Source organism: Mya arenaria, chromosome 7, assembly GCF_026914265.1.
Source record: "Mya arenaria isolate MELC-2E11 chromosome 7, ASM2691426v1".
Lineage (NCBI taxonomy): Eukaryota > Metazoa > Mollusca > Bivalvia > Myida > Myidae > Mya > Mya arenaria.
The window spans coordinates 6991066-7016073 of record NC_069128.1 but is presented as its reverse complement, the minus strand read 5'-3'; the positions used below and the strand labels follow the sequence as shown (position 1 = coordinate 7016073).

At 35.7% G+C, this 25008-nt stretch overlaps 1 protein-coding gene and 1 long non-coding RNA gene across 2 annotated transcripts; one reads left to right on the top strand and one right to left on the bottom strand.

Annotated features, from left to right (window-relative positions):
* The first annotated feature begins 3384 nt into the window (after positions 1-3384).
* On the top strand, positions 3385-16134 carry LOC128239908 (uncharacterized). The gene is made up of 5 exons (XR_008261962.1): positions 3385-3505; positions 9411-9521; positions 10125-10283; positions 12043-12126; positions 14208-16134. It is a non-coding gene; the product is annotated as an uncharacterized LOC128239908 (long non-coding RNA).
* A 3197-nt stretch (positions 16135-19331) lies between these two features.
* LOC128240444 (uncharacterized) lies at positions 19332-24658 on the bottom strand. Its single transcript, XM_052957084.1, has 6 exons — positions 24211-24658; positions 22777-22909; positions 20967-21192; positions 20008-20223; positions 19815-19889; positions 19332-19439 (listed from the first exon to the last, which is right to left on the bottom strand). Exons 1-6 carry the CDS (start codon positions 24317-24319, stop codon positions 19332-19334), a joined length of 867 nt encoding a protein of 288 aa, XP_052813044.1. The 5' UTR covers positions 24320-24658.
* Between the last annotated feature and the right edge of the window lie 350 nt (positions 24659-25008).

Genomic DNA, 25008 nt, shown 5'->3' with positions numbered 1-25008 from the left:
CAAGCTCACCCCAAGATGGAAGTTATTGGGCGGTGCTAGGTGATAGCCCTGGATGTCCCCTACATGCCAGTACCCGGTCTTGGGGCGTCACATCGCCTCCTTCTGGTCGTAACAGCCACCCAAAGTAGGTCCATGTGCTTGTTTTACCCAAATAGGGGGTCCTGGACGTTGGGGGTCAATTTTGGTCAAGCTCACCCCAAGATGGAAGTTATTGGGCGGTGCTAGGTGATAGCCCTGGATGTCCCCTACATGCCAGTACCCGGTCTTGGGGCGTCACATCGCCTCCTTCTGGTCGTAACAGCCACCCAAAGTAGGTCCATGTGCTTGTTTTACCCAAATAGGGGGTCCTGGACGTTGGGGGTCAATTTTGGTCAAGCTCACCCCAAGATGGAAGTTATTGGGCGGTGCTAGGTGATAGCCCTGGATGTCCCCTACATGCCAGTACCCGGTCTTGGGGCGTCACATCGCCTCCTTCTGGTCGTAACAGCCACCCAAAGTAGGTCCATGTGCTTGTTTTACCCAAATAGGGGGTCCTGGACGTTGGGGGTCAATTTTGGTCAAGCTCACCCCAAGATGGAAGTTATTGGGCGGTGCTAGGTGATAGCCCTGGATGTCCCCTACATGCCAGTACCCGGTCTTGGGGCGTCACATCGCCTCCTTCTGGTCGTAACAGCCACCCAAAGTAGGTCCATGTGCTTGTTTTACCCAAATAGGGGGTCCTGGACGTTGGGGGTCAATTTTGGTCAAGCTCACCCCAAGATGGAAGTTATTGGGCGGTGCTAGGTGATAGCCCTGGATGTCCCCTACATGCCAGTACCCGGTCTTGGGGCGTCACATCGCCTCCTTCTGGTCGTAACAGCCACCCAAAGTAGGTCCATGTGCTTGTTTTACCCAAATAGGGGGTCCTGGACGTTGGGGGTCAATTTTGGTCAAGCTCACCCCAAGATGGAAGTTATTGGGCGGTGCTAGGTGATAGCCCTGGATGTCCCCTACATGCCAGTACCCGGTCTTGGGGCGTCACATCGCCTCCTTCTGGTCGTAACAGCCACCCAAAGTAGGTCCATGTGCTTGTTTTACCCAAATAGGGGGTCCTGGACGTTGGGGGTCAATTTTGGTCAAGCTCACCCCAAGATGGAAGTTATTGGGCGGTGCTAGGTGATAGCCCTGGATGTCCCCTACATGCCAGTACCCGGTCTTGGGGCGTCACATCGCCTCCTTCTGGTCGTAACAGCCACCCAAAGTAGGTCCATGTGCTTGTTTTACCCAAATAGGGGGTCCTGGACGTTGGGGGTCAATTTTGGTCAAGCTCACCCCAAGATGGAAGTTATTGGGCGGTGCTAGGTGATAGCCCTGGATGTCCCCTACATGCCAGTACCCGGTCTTGGGGCGTCACATCGCCTCCTTCTGGTCGTAACAGCCACCCAAAGTAGGTCCATGTGCTTGTTTTACCCAAATAGGGGGTCCTGGACGTTGGGGGTCAATTTTGGTCAAGCTCACCCCAAGATGGAAGTTATTGGGCGGTGCTAGGTGATAGCCCTGGATGTCCCCTACATGCCAGTACCCGGTCTTGGGGCGTCACATCGCCTCCTTCTGGTCGTAACAGCCACCCAAAGTAGGTCCATGTGCTTGTTTTACCCAAATAGGGGGTCCTGGACGTTGGGGGTCAATTTTGGTCAAGCTCACCCCAAGATGGAAGTTATTGGGCGGTGCTAGGTGATAGCCCTGGATGTCCCCTACATGCCAGTACCCGGTCTTGGGGCGTCACATCGCCTCCTTCTGGTCGTAACAGCCACCCAAAGTAGGTCCATGTGCTTGTTTTACCCAAATAGGGGGTCCTGGACGTTGGGGGTCAATTTTGGTCAAGCTCACCCCAAGATGGAAGTTATTGGGCGGTGCTAGGTGATAGCCCTGGATGTCCCCTACATGCCAGTACCCGGTCTTGGGGCGTCACATCGCCTCCTTCTGGTCGTAACAGCCACCCAAAGTAGGTCCATGTGCTTGTTTTACCCAAATAGGGGGTCCTGGACGTTGGGGGTCAATTTTGGTCAAGCTCACCCCAAGATGGAAGTTATTGGGCGGTGCTAGGTGATAGCCCTGGATGTCCCCTACATGCCAGTACCCGGTCTTGGGGCGTCACATCGCCTCCTTCTGGTCGTAACAGCCACCCAAAGTAGGTCCATGTGCTTGTTTTACCCAAATAGGGGGTCCTGGACGTTGGGGGTCAATTTTGGTCAAGCTCACCCCAAGATGGAAGTTATTGGGCGGTGCTAGGTGATAGCCCTGGATGTCCCCTACATGCCAGTACCCGGTCTTGGGGCGTCACATCGCCTCCTTCTGGTCGTAACAGCCACCCAAGTTCCGTGATGTTTGGTTTCAATTGGTTAGGCTGTGGTGGCCTGTACGTCAAAACAGAGATTGATCATGATTGTATGTTTATTTAATTGTTCATTAATATTCATTTAATATTACATTTATTGCATCATACAGAATGTCCAGTACTCGTTTAGTGGTTACAAATACATTTATACAGCGATCTATGTTATTGATATCAAACCAGACTTGTTGTCTTCTTTAATCGATATTCTTTCATCATTTTATTTATTGCATTAAACTGAATTACGTCCAATTATTCAGCGTTCACCAATAAATGTGTTTTATGTTTCCTTTTACTTCCACAATCTTGTGCATTTCAAGAATTTTCAGTGCAAAATTTATTACGGTTATGATTAAATTCCTTATTGGCTGCTGACTTAATGTATTTGGCAATTTTCTCTATTTCGTCGTATCTATTTCCGTAAGTCAACGCAAACACTTATTGGCTGCTAGCTATTGGCTGCTGGCTTGGCGTTAGCGAAATCAATCGAGTTTCTCCAAAATACAAGCAAAAATTACACCGGATGTTGATACTAGTGATTTAGTTTCGGATGAACAAAATCCGGATAAATCATTTGCTTTTCATCCAAAGGGTGGACGATTTATACTACTGTACAAAAGTCATAAAAATAAACGAAAAAAAACGTTGAATATGTATTTTAAACACTTGCCAAGTTACCATTCTCTTTCCGTAAGAGATGAACGCCATACTGCATAATTGCACGGAGATGGTACCACGGAGATACCCGAAAATTTCCGTTATATTCCGGAAAGTTAAATTTCTGTATACTTGAAAATTTGGATGCTGATGGTACACGAAATATCGAATTTCCTTATTTCTGTTTTTTATGGAATGAAACTTCGGGATAATATACAATAGGCTTTAAATAAAGTAAAACAAATAAAAAATGCTTAGTATATAGCTATTTTTGACCAAAATTATGATTTTTTCCCTGGTCGCCTTAATAGCTATTTTTATGGATACACAAACATATGGGAGATGGTTCGCATTGGTAATGCTATTTTTAGGCTATTTTCTATCATCACGTGGTACGGCGGGCAACCTTCACCTTACATCTCCAGCTATATGAGTGAAATGGCCGCTGCTGCTGTTGAATGTAGCTGAAATCTGGTACTGTTTACTCTATTTAGGAAGCGAATGGAAAAAATCTTCTCTCCTCTGTTTTCACGTTTTAGTTGTTATAAAATAACAAATAAAATGAATCAACATGACATCTGTTAAACGCGATTATTTTTCGAACATGTTCCTTAATATTACACATTTTCGCGACAACGTTTATGATTTTTTGTCAATATTTCATCCACAGTTAAAACAACGATGGGCGTTAATGTAAACTTTATGATATTTGAACTTCATAATGTTGGATTGTACTTGTTAAGGGACCTCTTATTCGCCCGTTCCAATTATTGCTCACCCTGCCATTTAATGTAGATATTCATTTGTTTCGAATCAAATCATCAAATTTTATTTTCAGTCGGTATGACGTAACAGAGAAAACATTAGCTATGAATAGCTATTGACCGACTACATATATATATATATATATATATATATATATATATATATATATATATATATATATATATATATACACAAGCATATAGTCATTCTTAAATGCCGTCCAGGCTTCTTTTTTTAATGATGGTTAGCCTGGAACGTCATTCATAACAAAATTCGTAAACATGTAAAAACTGTCTTTGAAATGAAATGGTCTTCATTTGTATTCTATTGCTTAAGACTGCCAATAAATATCTTAATTCTTGTCCAGGCTAACCATCATTAAAAAAAAGCCTGGACGGCATTTTAGAATGACTATACAAGCATATATCTATATAAAATATTTAAGTATTAAAGAGATTGTTTGATGCAAACACACATTAAAAACACTTCCAAAAAGGTAATATATAACGTGTTGCTGTAGGTCTTTAGCTAATATTCTGAGAGTCAAACAAGGTGTTCAAATGAAGTATAAAATTGGCAAGAAGCAGCTTGCCAGTGAAACCAGCCAATAGATACCCGACTGAATGATCAGCACCAACATAATATGGGGCTTATGCACCAGTCAATTGTAACTACGCCCCCCCCCCCTTCCAAGGTCCAGGGGTCTGCAGGGGAAATTGGCCGTGTTCTTACCTTCCAGGTGGCCAGGTGAATGTGGTGTCTTTGCACCAAAAATAGCAGGAAATGGGCCTTATGTGGGGTGCGGGGGCATTTGGCGGGGATTTTTCCAGCAGATTGATTCTGCAGGGTGGGGATTTTACCAGGGGGGGGGGGAGGGCGTGGTTACAATTGTCTAGTGCATTATCAGTTGCTCATTGATATCCACCATGACTTCTTACAATTCACTCTATTATCAACAGTAGTGCACTGCTTGGAGAGCAGAATCTGGTGGGAAGCAGTAGCCTGCATTGCCATTTTGGCTCTTTAGTTATATTTTTCCTACAGATTGTTATTGTTATTTCGTAAAATGTGTAATTTTGCATGAAATCTTAAACAAAATATTAAAAGAACCATTCCGAATTTGTGATGGGTGTTTCAACGCTTCAAATACACAAAAAACGTCATTTTGGTGTTTACGTAGAAAATGCCGGATACCTAATTGAATGCCCATTTTAGCGCCCCAATTTGGAGCCAGCTTTATTCATGAATATTAAAAATAAACAATCGTATCACATAGTGATGAAACAATTATCGAGTACAATGGATGAATCGTCGCTGACAATGCTACGTCGGCGACAATCGATAGTACTTGTCCAAAATCGATGTCGCTAATGTTACTTCCAGTAACTAGTCTACATATTATTTTTTTGTTGGCAAATGTCGAGTAAAGGTCTTTTTTTCTTTCCAGTAAATTCTCATTGAGTTCATTATAACAAGGCATGTCACTCTCTTTCACAAATGCCGTGAATGTAAACACTTTAATTCACTTAAAACCGTATAAACTCTCCCAAATTTCTAATTGTTTACATATTTCATAAAACCTTCTTCAATAACCTGTCTCTATGGTGTATTGGGTCCGGTCTTACCTGCAAATACCGGGGGCCCCGGCTTGATGCCTTCTGTTTTCGAAACCTTTTTTGGTATTGTTTGTAATTAACTAATTTACTTTTTTGTGAAAGTTTCATGAAATTAAGATATTCCAATAGAAATGTTGAATATTTTATGTTTGTTATACATGTGTATGTATTGATTTTAAATAAGAGTGTCACTGCTGTTTAACCAGTCAAAATACAGACATGTTCTGAAAACAAATACTAAAAACAACAACATCTGAATTGAAATTGACCTTTATAGTAGCAAACATTTCAACCCTCCAAATGTACTAATTGTTTAATGTAACCATACATATTTGATGTAATCAAAACAGGAAATATCATTACAAGCACATGGTATCAGGTTTACTCCCACCTCAGATAGGTATATCTAAAATTTTGGACATGCTGGAAATTCTTTTCTAGCACATCGGATAGACATTTCCGGTGAATTCAGCCGTGCTGGAAAACTCCATCTGGCATCCCCCCATGCCAGATGAGTCACGCGCTGTGACGTAATACTTTTAATTTCTTTTATTTTACATTTAATGTAACCATAATTATGAGATTTCAATAGATGAGTTCCATAACTATTAACTTTACAAAAACACACCTTCAAAACAAAACAAAATAACCCTTAAAAGACGTGATACTGAAGGAACTTCTTGACGTATGCAGTGAATAAATATTAATGCGCGTCATGAGGTCAGCTGACATCATCGCACATGCTGTTTGGTGAAATTTACTGCGCTTTTCTATGCATTTTTCAGAAAAAAAGTGTAATTCAAGGTATGCTAGAAAAAATATCTATCATGTGTGTCCGTTCCGGATCGAAAAATCCGACCCTCGGACACGCTGCGTAGCCGGTAACTCGGCAAGCCTCGTTACCTGGCAACGCAGGTGCCCTCAGGTTGGATTTTTCGATCCAGAACGAAAACACATGACAGATATTATAAATGTTGCCTATGGACAAAGATAAAACGGGCAAAGATAAAACAAAGACCCGTATCAAACTGAAATTGTAATCACACAATTACCTGCCTTGTTGTAGACCGTCATCTGTACCGTCATGGAAACCTTGTCCTGTGGCAATATTTAAAATCCTAATTAATTAATTTCTCGCTTCAAATAGCACCATTAAAAAGTGTTCATGCTCCATTCAAGAAATGATGCTGCACTTTCCTCAGAACTATTTAAAAAAACAATTTGACTATTTACATAATTTGAATCACTGCATGCATGTCCATGACAACCACGATTTATCACATATCTATATGCACATTATTTACACTTTGACTGAAGAGTTCCAGCGTAAAAAATACATTTTAACATTATTTTGTTAAACTGTGGTGGGAGAAGAAGCATCTTCCATAGCCGCTCGTGTAAGATAGGTTTGTCCCAGCCCTCGCGCATGGTGTTCTGCGAAAAAGAGGTTTACTGTTACACCCTATGCTTGGTTGGGGATGAACCTATCTTACACTTTCGGCCATGGAAGATACTTATAATCAGTAAAATATTCAGGCTATCTTGTTATAATTTTATATCACCCTTATGTTTAAAGTGTTAAATCCGAAGCATACATGTATATACAATTGGTTTTTAGTTTGATTATACATGCATACTTTAAGGGAATAAACAACTGGGTTTACAAGAAATGTTAGAAATTAAGATAAAAGATCTAATACAGTATAACTAAAGGTCAAAAATACATGCATGTTTAGATAAGAAAATATCAGATTTTTTCCATGTATTTGAATCTTGACATAAATGAAAGTATAAAACATAAATTGATTATAACGATGATCATTAGTAACAGTTTTGTTGCTTGCATAAAATTTAATTTAATTTGGATATTAATACATTTCAAAGAAACAATATATATAAAAATTATATTAAACAAGTAATGCTTCATAGAGGAAAGAAGAAAAAACAGTGGAATGCATTGAATTTTGACATTTTTTTCTAAAGAATTTTTTTTTTTGTTAAATTTCAAAAGGAATATTAACAAACTCTTTGTATACCTCAATTTTAAGTTTAAAATAGAGACTGAGACTGACTATCTATTGTAACAAAATTTTGATGTTATTGAGTAAGAAAATCATTTAACATTTACACATGAAATTAGTTTGTCCTAAAAATAATGTTCCATTCAATAAATAATAATGACGTAATTTCATGCTATTCTTGCTGTATTGTTATTTGTTATCTCATTCCTTGCTGTATTTATGAAATTGCAAAGTATAACTACTGTACTACAGTACCATATTCCTATCGACTGTTTCTGCATGCTTGTCAGAGGGCCCGTACTAAGGGGTAACTTGACATATTGCTATTGACGTGGTGTAATTTGGTAAACACATAAATAAGCAATTTCAGAAATAACGAAATTCAACCAGGTTGGGCCACATACAGTCAAATACAGTCATGTATCTTTTTCACAAGGCTACACTCAAACATTTCATATTCTCAGCGAGTGTGATATTTAAAAGACAGGGTCAGACTGGTTGTTAGAATCTGTAATTCATTCTGCTCTTTATATTTTAAAGAAATACAGTTTCTAGTACAAGTATAATAATTTACAGACTGATTGACTTTTAAAGCTTATAGATACTTTAAACAAGTTTATGACGTCATCCATTGTTCTTTTTGTACTCTATATGGGTTTTGAGACTGCATTCCATACTTTTTTTTTCTACTAACTGTCCAATATTTGAAAAATTGACTACCGGTATGCAATATTTGCGTAATGGACAGACAGTAGAAATAGTAGTATGGTCCGATTAACATACCGTAGAATCAAGACAATTGCATTTACACATTGTTTTCTTGTGAATGTTTACACATTGTTTTCTTGTGAATGCTATCAAAATCGTTTAAAACTATTTACTTGCAGTACCGTCCAAAAATGAGTCTAGAGGTATACAGAAGTAAGGTTTCAGAATTTATAGATATAAAAAGCAAATTTATCATGCAGGAGTAAACCGAAGGTGATAGTTGCTCCAGGAAATTAAGTGAGTTTATTGTTGTTAACATTACATAGATGTTGATTTTTAAATGGCCAGATTTAGGTGATAGACCAGTTATTTGCTTTATTGGATATGTTACTGAACAGAATAACATATTACCGCTGTAAACACGGGTGTACCATTTATCCATAACCTCAACAAATTAATTTTGAAATCTGACAGACTAGCAAATCCATGATTTAGTTCATCTGTTCTTGCTGTTGTAAGGTTGTAGGAATATTAATCAGGAAATACCTTTGTATGTAAAAGTGCTTTCATTTATTAATGCCTCAATCAGTCATCTAAAGGTTTGTTTTATGTATGTAATTTTCATTATTTTACCAGTAAAATACTTTGTGAAAATATATGTTGTTTCCCAATGAAAAGCATAATATATTATTACAATTTACTGATAGAGCACCCAACCCAAATGATTCGAAACCTCTATTTCCCTTACAGCAGGAGTAACATAATCGCACAATTTTAGTTTTGCTATAATTTGTGTTATGTTTGATGTGATAATGTCAAGAGTTTTTTTGACATAGAAAGGAAATTATAAACTTCATTTTATTTAGTAAAATTGAGATTAACTAAGACATTTCATAGTCACTTGATGAGAATGAAATTTCTGCTTTGGTTTCATATATGACCTGTAAAATATTTATTTTAGTAACATTTAACCTAAAAGTATTTATTTCATTCTTCAGATTTATCAAAGGAGCCATTCATATAAATCCTTCATGTAGTAAAAGTAACTAAAAATTAATGCAGTTTAACAATGTCAGACAATCTGAAAAAGATTTTTTACAGGTCATATGACACCAAAAGGAGTCGATGCCCATCAAGTGACTGTGATAAATTAGGCTTGATGAAATAAGCTGCCTAAGCCTGTTACTCTTAAAAATATTTGAGAAAATAGGGCCATCTGAGGCTGCAGATTATGTGCATAAAAACCCATATCCTATTGTATAATTTCAGTTACACACCACCTATGTAGAGGAGAATACAGTTAAGCTGTAGCTGATTGATCACAAGCTTTCCACTCTGCCAGCCATCTAGACAATGAGTACTAAGTGTCAAGTGAAATCGGTATGTGATGTCAATGACTATACAATTCTGATCATCGAAATTAGAGAATTTAAAAAAGCTTCCAGAATGGGGAAAAAACAGTTATTTAGCACGCAGGTTTCTCAAAAAAATAAGTGCTCATTGTGTCTTATTGATATCTGTACATGTACATCCAATAACACTAGTGCAACTAAACTACTGTTTTGTGAAATACAAAGCAAACGTTTGGTACAAGTAGTATCAATGTTAGACCTACAACATTACTTCTCCCTTTATCACTGACACAATTATTAACTTTTATTAGAGTCACTTATTATTATCAAACTTTATTATATCCCTTGCAGAGGCTCATAGAGATTCATAAGTGAAGTCAAGGTTTCACTGCTTCATTTGGATGCTTTGCTTTTTTTTAATTTTATCCTTCTCTAAATTATTAATCAATTGTCCGTGTTTACAATGCACAATTTCAAAAACATCATTTTTGTAATGTTGTTAACTTGTTACATAAGCATACAAATTGGAGCATTTTTCATAAACAATGTAATTAGCTGCCATTTTTTTAAAGTTTCATGCATATAAAGCTACTGCTAAAAATGTTTTGTTTTTGTCTTCTCATCTCCCTAGATCATCATCACACTTGATGAACATTTCCCATGTTTCCACGAGGCCAAGTGCATTGAAGTCTTAAGTGGTAACAAAACCCCAATAGAATGAACAGCATAAGAGTGATGTCAGTGTCTGAGCTGAAGCAACTGTAGACACACATTCTAGTGATAAAGAAAGGTTTGTCAAAGGATATGCATGCATCTTACACTCTGAAACTAGCAGATCCTGATCATATTGCCTTCAATGAAATATCTGATGGAAAAGAAACATTTGACAGGTCATGTGAAGGTATTTTATTGTAAGGGTATTATCATTTTCTAACGTCATATATGCCATAATTCTGGAAGGGTTCCTGGCAACTTTTGCTCTGAAAACAGGGGGAATTTTATTGTTTATCAATAATTAGTGTTATGGGAGCATTTAAAGGTGTGCTCTTATTTTAAAAAAACACTAATGAGATATATGCTGTTCAGAAATGTATCGTACAATATAGATATTTTGGGGTAATTCACAACCAACATGTATCGTATAACATATCTATTTTTAGCTCGACTATTCGAAGAATAAGGAGAGCTATACTACTCACCTTGGCGTCGGCGTTGGTGTCACACCTTGGTTAAGGTTTTGCGTGCTAGCACACAAAGGTTATATCTTAGCAACTACTTGAGGTATTGCATTGAGTCTTCATACAATGGTACTCAACCATAGAGCCTACTTAATTTACCAAGTTAGATAGCTCTAGTTTGCATTTAATGCAAATAATTGCCCTTTATTATTCGACATAGAAATTCTGGTTAAGGTTTTGCATGTAACCACATTTCAGTCAATATCTCAGCAAATATATAATGTATTGCATTGAAACTTTACTCACATGCTCACAACCATTTAACCTTCTTAGTTAATCAAGTAAGATAACTCTTTCTTTAAAATGATATAATTTTTTACCCTTTATTATGCGACTTAGAAATTCTGGTTAAGGTCTTGAATGCTAGCACACAAAGGATAATATCTCAGCAACTACTTGAGGTATTCCATTGAGACTTTATACAATGGTATTCAACCACCTTACCTACTTAAATAACCAAGTTAGATAACTGTGTTTTGCAAATAATGGCCCTTTATTATTAGACATTTATGTTAATATCTCAGCACATCATGTATTGCATTTAAATCTAATCTAACAGTGATCCATGCATGTTTCGCCAAAACTTTTTAATCCTTACACTGAAAAGCGGCGGAATAGTCGAGTGCGCTATGTCTGTGACATATATGTATTATATTCGATCTAACCACCAATTACATGTCTGTTTGTTAAACTTCAAAGTAATGTTTTAGGACTTAAGGTATAGGACTGTAACCTTAAAAATTAGCTGCTATTTTTCTAAAGATGTTTATGTCTTCAACATATTTTCAGGGGTTTTATAGTAATATTTTATTTCTCAGTAATAGCTTTGCAATAATCCTGTTCGAAATTATTTTTCATTTTATTTTTAGAGCAGCATGGGGGATTTTTATGCTTATAGTATGATTGATTTCAACTCCAAAATTTAACATATTGTCGTAGCCCTGTTGTTTTTTACCTCAGCCTTGGAAATTTAACATATTGTCGTAGCCCTGTTGTTTTTTACCTCAGCCTTGGGTAAAAAATTATTAAATATAATGCTGCTTACAATTGAACTTGAATTCAACAAAGCCATAATCATTCAAAGCTTTTAAACTTTAAAATTCTTTGTTCATTTGTTGTTTAAGTAGTATTGATATTAAACCCTTGCTGAAGTATGTCTTCACTTTTGCCTGCAAATATTGTTGAAGTATTTGGACATATACAACAATGACCAAAGCAGTTTCATATGATTCTGGTTTTAATTCAGTTGGGTTTTACCCTTTTGGCCTAGCATAAGCAGTACTGTTGTTTTATTCTTATTTCATGTTTCAGGTGATATCCGTTAAAGATCCATTGATGTTGATGAAGTACTTTTGATGGGTATTGGTCTGTTGTTACATTTGGATAAGTGGACAGGTATTCTTTTCAATTCTTGAAACTTGCTTATTTAGTCTAGCAGTGTGGTTTCATTGAGATAATGTAATTTGGAAAGTAGTCTTGAGGAATAATTATCCATTTTGTGACACTTCTCAGTCAGAGTTCATGCAGATTGTGATGTAGTTCACACTTTTGGTTCTTCTAAACTTTGCTTGCAGTATTGTGATGGTTCTCTCCTGAACATCCACTCTTTGTGCTACCTGGAATAGAAAATGAAATTGGATTATTTAATCTAAAGATATTTCAGCAAATCTTTACCTCTTATTGTTTATAACATGTACAGTGAGCTAAAATTTACCTTGAAATGGGAAATTCATGTCAGCACTATACGGTCTGCGATTTTTTTATAATGGACCCATTTAATGGTTTGGAATGGTGACTTAAAATTGGCTTTAAAATTTTATTTGTATAAGTAATTTGCAACGTAACCTACCTTGGTTTTAGCTTTTCTGCTTCAGAGTTCAATTAATAGCTAAAGGATTTCACAAAATTAGTTAGTAGATATTGATGTTGTTCTAAGATAACCACATCAAAAAGATTACAATGATTGAATTGAAAACAAAGAAATGGCAGCGATATTAAAACTGAGTACTGAATAAGTGTTGGAACAATGTTCGTGTATAAAGCCACATTAAATAAGGACAAACAGACTGGAAACAAGAGGCTGATAACAATGTCATATGAAATCAATTCTGAAACATTTTTGTCAATTTTTTGCCATTAGTAAATTAGCTAAAAGTAAGCAATCAGTGGGTGTTAAAATTCATGAGCAGTATATCAGTGAAGAAAGTATTGATTACATAATTGTCTGTTGTACACAAAATAATTAATATGAGTCCTGATCAAACTACTTTGCAGGCTATACTATTGTTGAAGGAAAACTATATCTTCATCATAAAGTTTTAAACGTTAGATGATTTAGTGCCAATCTAATCACAGTGCAATACTTATCAGTGTGTATACCACATGATAAATTACGTCATATATGCTACGTCCGAAGGCAACATTTTGTTTAAAATGAAGACTTAAAGCAAAGATAACTTTTCTTTTACTACACCAATTTAAATGAAACCAAGGGCAGTCTATGCCGCTTAAATAGCCCTGCCTTCCTTTTATTACTGAAGTTTGATAAGGTGTTTAGTTTCATCTAACACTTCGACAAACAGGTTTCCAAAATAATGTTTTGACAGTGCTCTGTCAGACGGCCGTATTGTGAAAAAGTTTGTCGGAAGTATTTTAACTAAACTCTCAATTGAACTCTGGTAAAAGACAGAAGGAGGTGCTCCTTAAACGGCGTAGACTGCGCTATGTTTCATTTAAATGGTGAATAAATATGAAAGTTATCTTTGTCTTTGTTTAAAGTCTTCATCTGAAGCAAAATATTGCCTTCCGGTGTAACATTTATGACACAGTTTATCATGTGGTATACACACACTGATTATGTAGATGATAGTGTCACATATAATATTGAACCAGTGAGCCTGATTTAAATTGTTTTATTATTGGTATAAGGTTTTTGGTGGTTTGTACAGATTCACCAATGATGTTTACCTGCTTAATGATGTGACATTGGCTTTCAAGGTTTATGAAGAACTACAATGAATTGTCACTCTTTATTCTTTTAAGTGTAAGATTACAGCAAATTTCGCATTGTGAACACCAAAAGCAACATATTTACTTGGTTCACTTGTGATATATAGGATTTGGCAGTTTATCTGTGAAATATATTGCCATCTCTCACTGAAACAAACAATTACCCTGTATTTATATCATTAACGGTTATGCCATCATGCATTAACACCATTTTAGTTTTTTAAACATAACTGTTGTTGAAAGTATGCAAACTAAACGTTTAACTTGTTAAATTTTATTGATTTTAAGCTTAAATTTAAAAAAAAAAAATTAAATGCTCACTTTTATTAATTTAAAGAAACTTCTTTCATGAACTCTGCATTGCATAAGCAGTCATGTAATATCCTCTTTGATATAACCTTACATAATGTTATTCACAATTTAACTGGACAATTTGTTTGAATAATTGCATTGTAATCCACCTTCAGTATGCCATGATGAGACAGTCATCCACCTGCAGTCTGCCATGAGATGGTCGTCCACCTGCAGTCTGCCATGAGATGACCATCCACCTGCAGTCTGCCACGAGATGGTTATTCACCTGCAGTATGCCATGAGATGGCTATCCACCTGCAGTCTTCCATGAGATGGCCATCCACCTGCAGTCTGCCATGATATGGTCATGCACATGCAGTCTGCCATGAGATGGACATCCACCTGCAGTCTGCCATGAGATGGGCATCCACCTGTATTCTTATCAGATGGTCAGCCACCTGTACTCTGCCATAAGATGCTCATCTACCTGCAGCCTTGTATGAGATGGTCATCAACCTGCAGACTGCCATGAGATGGTCATGCTAGCTCTTTGAAAATTAGCTATTGACTCATATCAGTTTACAAGTTACATAAAACCTGTTGGCATGTTTAGACATTCACTGGTCTTTAAAACTCATTCATACATTTGTATGGCAATAAGACGGCTGTATGGTACAGACTGACCTGGTCCATGGCCTTAGATGCATCAGAGACTTTTTTTGGAGACCTTGATGATTCCTTAGGCTTGTATTAATTCGATTTTGCTATACATTCTTTATGTTTTTAAATCATTGATTGAAATTTTAAGAAGTTTGATACAAGAAGCCTGTAAGATGGTACAGTTTATTTTGAAGTGATATGGTCATTGATTTTTCATTGGGAAGATACAAAAGTATGGGAGTAAACTGTCACTGGTTAAGATGCTTTCATGTATAATTTTCATATGTAACAGCTTTCTTAAGTACAACTGTTTGGAATAAGAAATCTGTGCTGGTCAACAAGTTAGTATTGTCTTGAATTAAATGTATATTTAAATAGGGTTTTTTTCTAGTCAAATTTTGCTATGGATCAAATAAGGCTACTACTTATATCCCCTCATATGCTGTTCAACTGTGAAGAAATCATAAACTTGTAATATGGATACAGATACAAATACAATTCTTATTTTTGCATTCAAAACAAATTATTACAAAACATTTTTTTGACGAAATTAACCAATTATGTTGATCAAGTTCATTAAGATAGCAATGGACATAATTCCCGTAAGAAATTAAACAATAATTACTAAGTATAAAACTCCAATATCATCTTTATTTTTGTCTTGTTTTTATCTGACTATTTCCAGAATTTTTTATTTGTTGTATCATGAACTTTTCATATTTACATTGGCATCATTTTAAAAGTTGTTTAATGGGTACAACATTTTACATATGAACCCATGAAATGTTGTATTGATAATGTATTAGACAGTATATAAGTTATACAATAATAAAATATGATATTAAGCAATATTTGAGTAGTTAAATTTATACCATAGTGCCACCATGTTTTCATACAGATTTTTATACTAGATTGTAAAAAAATCACATTCTTCAAATAATGTCATTGATAATTATATTCTTTTTATATACAACTAGCTTTATTACTTGATGTGACATCCTAAATGAATAGTATTTGATATGTGCATGTAATATAGCGACATTGTATGTATTTAGTCATTAGAATAATCATAGTTATGATATAAATAAAATATCAAATATATATGTGGTCATTCAATTTGATGTTTTCGAAAAAAGTCATACTAATGGATTTAATTTGTATGGTAAGGTACTTAACATTCTGTTTCTTGAATGTTTATCATTGAATGATTGTCGTTTGCAGACATTATGTTATGGAGGAAGATGAATCAGATAAATTGTAATGCTTTAGTTGAGTTCATGAAACGATGGAACAAAATTTATTTGTAAAACAGTTATGTTTATTATTTTGAGTTTGAATGTTCTCTTCCGAATCATACATTTGTATCTTATTTCATAATTATGTTATCACTAAAATATAATGGCCATGGGCTGTGTGTTTTGTGAATAAATTTTGAATCGATTTCATTAGTTGCCATACACCATATTTGCTTAGAATACAGCCAACATTTGCAGCCAATGAAATTGCAGATAGCATTAATTAGTAATTTCACCCTTTACAGGTGTTTAAAGGCCCGCCTTCTGCCACTCATCCAATACACAATGCGTTGACAATTTGTTAACCAGAGGTAGTATTCTTAGATGATATGAAGTAGTATTTTACTTCGCCCATTCTTAATAATTAAAATGTTACTTTATGTCACAGTTGCCCTTCTCAACTATTGCTCGTATGGACAAAAGAAACGAATAAAAACAATTAAAACTGACAAGTCAGCAGGGACATTCCATTTTATCAAGAACATTTGTTTACTCTATGGCGGATTTTACTATCGTGTTTTTTTTTTCCGGAATTTTTGAATTCCAAAATGTATGTGAATTTGTTATTCAAATTCCCAAAATACCTATTTTAGACATATTTCACCGTATTTTTTTAATAAACTGGATACAATTTAATATGCGAAATATTAGCTTCTAACTTGATGGACATATTTGTTTTTGCAGATAAAATCATTTATTAATATGTATTTTAATGAAGAGACAATAAGGTTGGAAAAAAATAAGACTCCGAACTTTATGCTAAAACTGTTGACTGCTACACATTTTATGAGGATATTCTATATTCATATTTAATGATAAACAATCCTCGATCAACACAAACAAAATAAAAATAAAAGTTCTTCCATGAATTATTGTAAATGAAATACGTAAATGATGGATAAGATTTTCAGCAGTTTAGCCAAACATAGATTTCATTTCATGACCTAAAGTCCGGATCGTGATATATAGGAGTTAAAAATGCGGTACCCTGAAATTACAAGAGCAGTATACAAAACTACATTTTTTCATACTTTCCAAAGCTGACACAATTACTCATATTTAAAGACAAATGGATTAATATTATTATTATTATGAAGAAAAATATAATTGAAACATAAAAAGGCTATTTTATGTGAAATCTACCGAGCTCTTGCTCTTTCAAGTTAGCATTGCAGAACTGACTGCGATATATCGAGCGATTCTTTTCGAGCAGGTTCGAACCCAGAAACAGAGGAGAGCCATTGCTCGACATGTCTAAATGTCCTCTGCAAGCATGTTATACTTCTGCATAATTCTTAATTAATTAATTACTAGAAAAAAATATTACCATGCAAGTCTGGCTTTTTCTGTCAATCATGACCTGGATTCGAACGCGTTGATGGACTAACTCAGCATGATCCGGGAATAAATCAAGATTGTTCAATACATCATTCTAAAGGTCTTGTAAAAACCCAACCACTTGCAACATATTTGGATTTTTTATCTGTTAAGGTGGCCGATCAAGGTAAAATTGATAGAATGGGACTTTCGAGATCTGCTGATCCGAGCAAATCCCATCATACAAAAACACGACAGTCACTTTCTATGGAAGCGACTGACACGTAGTCCACCTTAAATCACGAGTGTCTGTCCGTCCGCAACTTTTGAGACCAATATCGCCTTATTTGGATGATAAATAATTTAATAGTGAATAAATTTCAAATTAAGCCGAACTCAAGGCTTATGACAAGTGCATGCGCTTGGATGGTGGTGCAAAAGAAAAAAACCCCGAGCTCAAAACTTTTCAAAATTGGTCAGGGTCACGGATCGGGGCAAGATCAGAAAGAAAATGACCTTTAAACATGTTCATAGCGTATTCGCACTCCATTGACTGCTTATTTTCTAATGTCGCAGAGTCCGTTAAATTAAGTTGTCCCATGCATACTTTATATAAGGAACTAAACAACATTGCGGTTTAACGACGATTTAAGGTGAAGGTCACCGAGACCAACCGCCCTACCAAATTTCAAAAATATGTAATGTAATTTGATTTCCCCGTTCTGGAGCTGGGTAGAATACAACCGCAAACGTTAGCGACTTTGCACATGCCGCACAACCTGTCCCGACTTCGGCCGATAGTCAAAACTCTAAATAATTTAATCAAATGGCTTCTTTAAGTATTTACTTGTAGCAATAACATTTCAGTACAAATCATGTCTGTTTTATTGCCGTACCAGTGTTCGTTCATCTGAGCGTCTGAAAATACATTCGCGAAACGGCACTTTTTATATGTTCCGTCTTCCTCGCCATATTTTTTAAATTGACACTGTCATTCAAAATCAATAAAAAATATTTATTACTTATAACAAGATTGTAAATGTGTATTTAAAAGCAGAAAGCGCATAAAATATTAAATGATTGGTGAATACTTAAAGATTTACTGTGGTCTACTTTAGTCTTATAAGGTAGAAATACCGTGTCTTTATGCTTATTGCTTTCAAATTAAACTCGGTATCCTTCATAAACACATTGTTTTCGACATTTCTTCATCATTTTTGGAATATTAAAACAATATTATGAATTATGGTTAATCTTATTTGAGAGTAAGAGTGCATCTTTAAAGATGTCTTATTGCGGTTCGTTTTATTAAACAGTTTTAGTAGATTAGAATGTATATCTTCCTTTTATATTTACGTTGCCCATTAATATATACCATAATTTATTCAGCTGAACCCCGTTGACTCGAACTCCTCGTTGGCTCGAACTGGATGTAAAGGACCGATTTATTAATACTAAATGTAAGCATTCCCGCTTATCTCGATGTATTTTCGCCGTTTCCTGGGAGTTAAAGCCAACGAGGTTGGACTGGATGCGTTCTTTCATACAAACACACTTCCAGAGCTCATCATTTAATATTGTTTGTCTACAATTTTTGGTGAACCGGCGCATAGACCTTCGCCAAGACTATGTGATTATTTTTCATATTGTGAAAAGTTGACGACGACAACACACGTTATGCACAATATATATGTTTCTGGTATATTTTCTTATTAAAGGATGTAAATAGGAAAATACGTAGTTCAAAGTTGGTATTTATTTTTCAAATAGTAAAAATATACTCACAAAAAGAAATATAGTGACATCGAGAATACTGTCAATATATCCAACATTTATAATTCACAAACAACTTTCATAGTAATTGACATTTTCCAAAAAATTGCAAATCATACAAGTACAATGATATTTTGTTATATTTTGATAATGAACTTGTTTTCATTTTTGGCCTCCTCCATCCCCTTACAGCCAACCCTTTCCTCCTTTATAAAGTAATTAATACAGTGCCACACACAAGTCCCTTTACACTCACATGTGGTTTGACAGGACATATATCTTTTTTAACATTGTATCTGAATAAAACACCTTCATCTTCTTTCGGCCTTTTCTCTCTGGGGTTTCCCGTCTGTTTTGAACCTGGAAAAGAATTATTAAAAATACCATATAATATTGAAATTACAATTACACTTGTTCATACAGTACACATTTCTTACGCAGTTTTGTTAAAAGCTTTAAACTGTGGCATATACCAATTCATGGTTCTGCAACATTGAAAACCAAAACTGTCTAGCTTCAATGAGATGGAAGTCAATGATTGTACTCATAAGATTCTTATTATCAATAACTTAGTATAGTTTCAAATACCCCTGAGCATATATTAAATCATCTGATCAGCGATGAATGTTTTTCTTTTTTAAAGCTGCTTATGCATTTACATGTGTCTGATGTTCATCGAAAAATAATATATTAAATACCGATACATTGTGAAAATCATAGCGCAAGAAATTGAACCTTTTCCTTCTTTTCCGGAAGTTTAATGCGAATAGGCACGTTCTTCAGATCTTCTTCATGAATCTGTGCCATCATCTGAATCATAATCATATTGTATTGTACCTGAGCCACAACATGAAACCAACTTAAATCTACATCACAGAGGTAATATGTCAAATGCGTACAACAAATATAAAATATCAGTTTTATTAACCTGCTGCACTACAGTGGCATACGACCGCTGTTCCATAGTTTTTACTGGTGGTACGGTTGCATCCTCCTCCTCAGCTGCTGACGGCTCTATCTCTTGTAGTTCTGGCCACTCTTCTTCATCTACTTCATCATACAACCAATGGGAGTCAGCATGAAGATCTTGCAGGCACCGTCTTGCTCCATATCTGTTAAGATGCAGTCCATCCTTGGCCAGAACCTAGATTATTAACAATGTATAAACATGTAAAAAAGGAGATGCATCGGCAGAAAAGAGCTTTTATCCCAGTTGTAAATATTTACTCAACATGCCTTTAAGGCGGTATACTTCATATGATTAACATATTAGTAGGCCACGATTAATATTGAAACCTGTCTCATGCTACTTTATAAAAGAATTATTTAATTAATGAAATACATAGATATATATATATAATAAATTAAAGCAAAATAATATCTGAATGGATTAGAATACATGTACTAGCTATAATTTCAAATGCATTTACACATCACACATTTCTAAACTGGGTGATTGTCTGGTAAGTGCAGTGGTTAGCACACTCACTCCTTAGCAAGGCTACCTGGGTTGAATTCCTGGCCTGGGCACAAGTGAGTTTGGGATTTTTGGTTACCATGCCAGACAAGTGGCTTTTCTCTTGTAACCCCACAATACAAAAACTCACTTTTGCGCAAAATTGTGCCAATGAGAGTAACTTTACAATTAACTTTTTTCACAGTGGTTGTAAAATTAATAAAGTTTAAACCAAACTAGGTCAGAGTTAACCTGTTCTGGATTTAAGAAACTCGGAAAAAGGATAACTGACTGGCATCTGATTTGACATTCCACGGCAAGATCTACATAAACACATAATAAAAGGTCCAATCAGATAGCTATAAATTTTAAATTATTTAAAGTAATAAATTATTTTTTTGTTATTGGCGTTGGGGATTGGAGTATCTTACCTCTGTTGAGCAGTCATACTGAAAAAACCTCACATAGGGTATATGTAATGCAACATCTTGCAGTGCTTGGTTGGCGCGCATCACCCAATGTTGGCATGCTCTCAACATCTTCAAGGACAAGAAACCGCGTCCGCTAAAGTCTGGCGCCCTCGGCAAGATTGAGCACAGAACAATCTCTGCTCCAGGAGCTGTCTCTCTGAGAAAATCTACAACCTCTGAAGCATTCCTGAATCCAAAAATGGTCTGTTTCATTGGAAAAAAATCAGTATTTTATTACGATTCTTGATGAAGTGTCAAAACTTAGGTTTAATAAAAATGCTTTTATCTGTTCTATTCTTAGCTTCAAAATAAAAAAAGAAAGTACTGGCTGTGTTGAGTTTGAAAAATATGTATAATTGCTCTTTCTGTTCATTATCACTTGAAAGTAGTGATGTTGATGACAATGATGTAAACAAAATTCAATGTCAGCACACAATAAATAGAGAGTTGAAGACAAAATGATCTTTTTCAAAGAAAGATGGTCAGAAGTCTTCTGGGGAATGTGTTACTTATCATGCATTTGTTAAAATAGATTTTTTTTCCTGGATCAGACATCACGAAAGTTCAGAAAAAGTCTCGGTCATTCGAACCCACAGCCTCTGATATTTTGTCGGTCCGATAGAAAATTTGCTGGTCCTACAATTTTTGTTTGATAACTTGCTTTATCAAAGCCTTTGTTGCTAATTTTACAATTACAAGAAATAAAAATGTATTAAGATATTAACCAGTAAATCTTTATCACAAATAACTAATATTTCAGGTTGCCATATTTTGACAGACACTCGCACTTAATCGTAATGAAAATTCCGACTGGGCGATTTTTTGGCAATTTGTATTCTTTGGACCATACCAGTACGGTTTTCGTTATCAAATAGCATGTTCCAAAGGATTATGGATAAGATTATTGTTTGAAACATTTGGAACTATCATTTAAAGCATTCCAATGTTTATGACAAAAGTTTATCATTTTAGCGTTTCAAAACATCGCGCGATATATACACAGTAGTAAACATTATTTTGTAATGTATTGCAAAGGGAGGCAAATGCTGCATGGTGTTTGATTTAATGCGGTATGCATTCCGACTTTTACACTATCGGAAAACGACATCGGATTCGAAAACAAATGGTTATTTGATAATTTCATTAAAAAAAACGATTTTCTGTTAAACAAAATAAATTATTCTTACTTTAAATCCGTGTTTGATAATTGATAAAGATTAAATCTTCATTATTTTTTTTATTTACACCTCGCCGTGAATACTGTCGGTCAGACGGACTGACCCCATCACAAATTTAGTCGGACCGAGTCAAAATTTACCAGTCAAGAACGTCGGACAGACAGTTTTCCCGATGTCTGCTGGATTACCTGCAAGGCTAGTGCCTCAGTGAATCGTTCCTATTTGAAAGGCAGAAGGAGCCAATTGACTCAACTACCGTACCATGCATGCATTCAACCATGTCAACTCCATCAAGTAGTGAATAATTGCATGACTATTATCGATCATGTCATTGATAACATTTCCGGGGCTATAATCACGTTTGATGAGTATGGCCCTAGTGCGCAGGTATTACCAATTGGACAACGCAAACTGTTACTATATATAGTAACATATGTTTAAAGATAATATATGGTGTTGCAGAAACGCGTTTACATGTGTCAAATTAGAAAGTACTAAATTTAAAAATAGGAGTTTCAAAACTTATTACAGCAATTCACATATTCAATAATGAATATTTTATAAAATCCTTTTAAATCATCTAAACTATGCACCTGTAGAAATCCTCGATTGTACAAAATACATCATTGGAACCAAGGTGAAGGTATATACTCCTGAAATGCTGATGTTCCACCTCTTCCCGAACTCGGCAGCGGAAGTTCTTCCTGTCTTTTACGTAACGAGCACCTTCAAACAAGTGAAAAATACATAGATATTAATTTTAGCATAGATAGCAATTTGTTCTTGACATCATTCATAAAGTACTGTGAGCATTTCTAGTGATATTAAAAAGCATTGGCAGCTTTTTTATGCATAGCACTTACATTGGGCAATTTGCTTTTAGAATTTAATTGCCCGAAACCATTGTAACTTGCCGTTATATAATTAAGTTAAAAAAAAAATTGCTTCATGCCTCAAGTGTGGCAACTTGTGAACGTCACTGATCTCACGCTTACATATTTAATCTATTCTTAAAGATATGGTTCCTTTAACAAATGCAGTTCTATTTGATTGCACCACCATTTCATACAGGTGTCACAGTCTATTGGCTTGCTATGATGGCTGGAATTGTCTCTTCCTTTATTTAGCCTTTAAGCCCCTTAGTGCCAAGTGAATTCTGTGGTTTTGTTTTTTCGCGCTGAAAACTGGGGAATGGGCCTTCCATTTGGCAGAAATTTTACCAGCAGTTTGTTCCCACATGGTGGCAAATTTACTTGGAATTGACTGGACAGGTCAAAGTTCCTGCTATTCGATGGACTGGGGGGGGGGCATGGTTACAATTGACTGGTGCATTATATCTCTCCTTGGCACAACATTACCTTTAAGTGTGGTCTTGTGTTGTTAGGGAAACCATGAGTACCCGGGGGAAACCCACTTGAACGACCTGGTACAGTCAGGCAACAAGTTCACCAATGTTAACGACTTAGATAGTACTATTGTGTGTAACACTCTGTGGCCTAGATGTCCGCCTATGGAGCGGGAGGTTGTGGGTTTGATTCCTGGCCGCGTCATACCAGACGTTAAAAGTTGGTATAAGTAGTTCCCTTGCCTGGCACTCGGCAATTAAAGACATTGTAAGTGGTGTACTCAGTACTGGTTAAACCCAGGAAAGTTGTAGCCAGTGTATCGGTGCTTTACACCGAGCACGTAAAAGAACCAAAGGGTCCTTTCCAAAAAGCTAGGGTATCGCACACAGATTTCCTTGTATCCCGCCACTGTCTCTTCCGCGTGCTGTCCCTTCAGCAAAAACAAAGGACCCAATTGGAAATAAGTGCTTGCACTTTCACGGGTTATCCTTGACCACAAGGATACAAACATACATACATCTGGAACGGCTGCAGTTTTGTACTCAAAAACCTTTTTACAGTTACTATGATTGACATAATCAGTATAAGATCTGAAAGATATAGTACTCATGAATCAAAACACATTTATGTCGTAAAAATTTAGGTTTTTATCCAATTCAAAAATTGTATAATGAAACTTACCTGAGACGGCCAGGAATGAAATATTCACGTTGCCACTGCCAGACCGAGTGTTGCTCGAATCTCGGAGTCTGTAGACATTGGAGTCACCAGCCACCAAAACACCTTCCATGATAAGCTTAAAATAAACTAAACAGCAATTTTGCAAAGTGTACGGATATAATTTGATTTTAAAATCAACATAAAGCACGCGGAGAAATTCAAAAATCTAGATTCGATCGCGAAAATACAAGACTTTTAGTACTGAAGTTGACAGGCTTCAAAAAAGGAGCGCGTCACAAAACTTTTAATGCGTAACGAAGAATTAAATATTTATAAAGATCAATCGGCAATCGAAACGTTATGACAAGAACAAGCAGAGCGCTTTGAAAACAGTATTTTTGCAATGTTGAGAAAAATTTGGGGTTTTCCTCTGGAACATTCGAGAGAATGCACCGCATCCGTTTCTGATTACCTTGACCTTATCTAAATCATATGACCGATCATGTGATTTCTTTATTATAGTGCTATTTTTAGCATTACCAACGCGAACAAACGGCCTCTGCAAATATACACGCACAAAAGTTTAAGAATATTTTTTTTGATAATAAAAGATAATAAGATTTAAAACAATGAAATGATCTCGTAAATAAACATTCAAGCTTATCAACTTACTATCAATGGACATTTTTATTGACATTTGATACATCAAATCTGGACTGAAAATATTAAGGAGACCAATTTTTATCGCCTTAATCCAGCGGTCCCCATAATGCCTAGATTAATATATATATGGTCACCTTAATATCTGTAGTAGATATA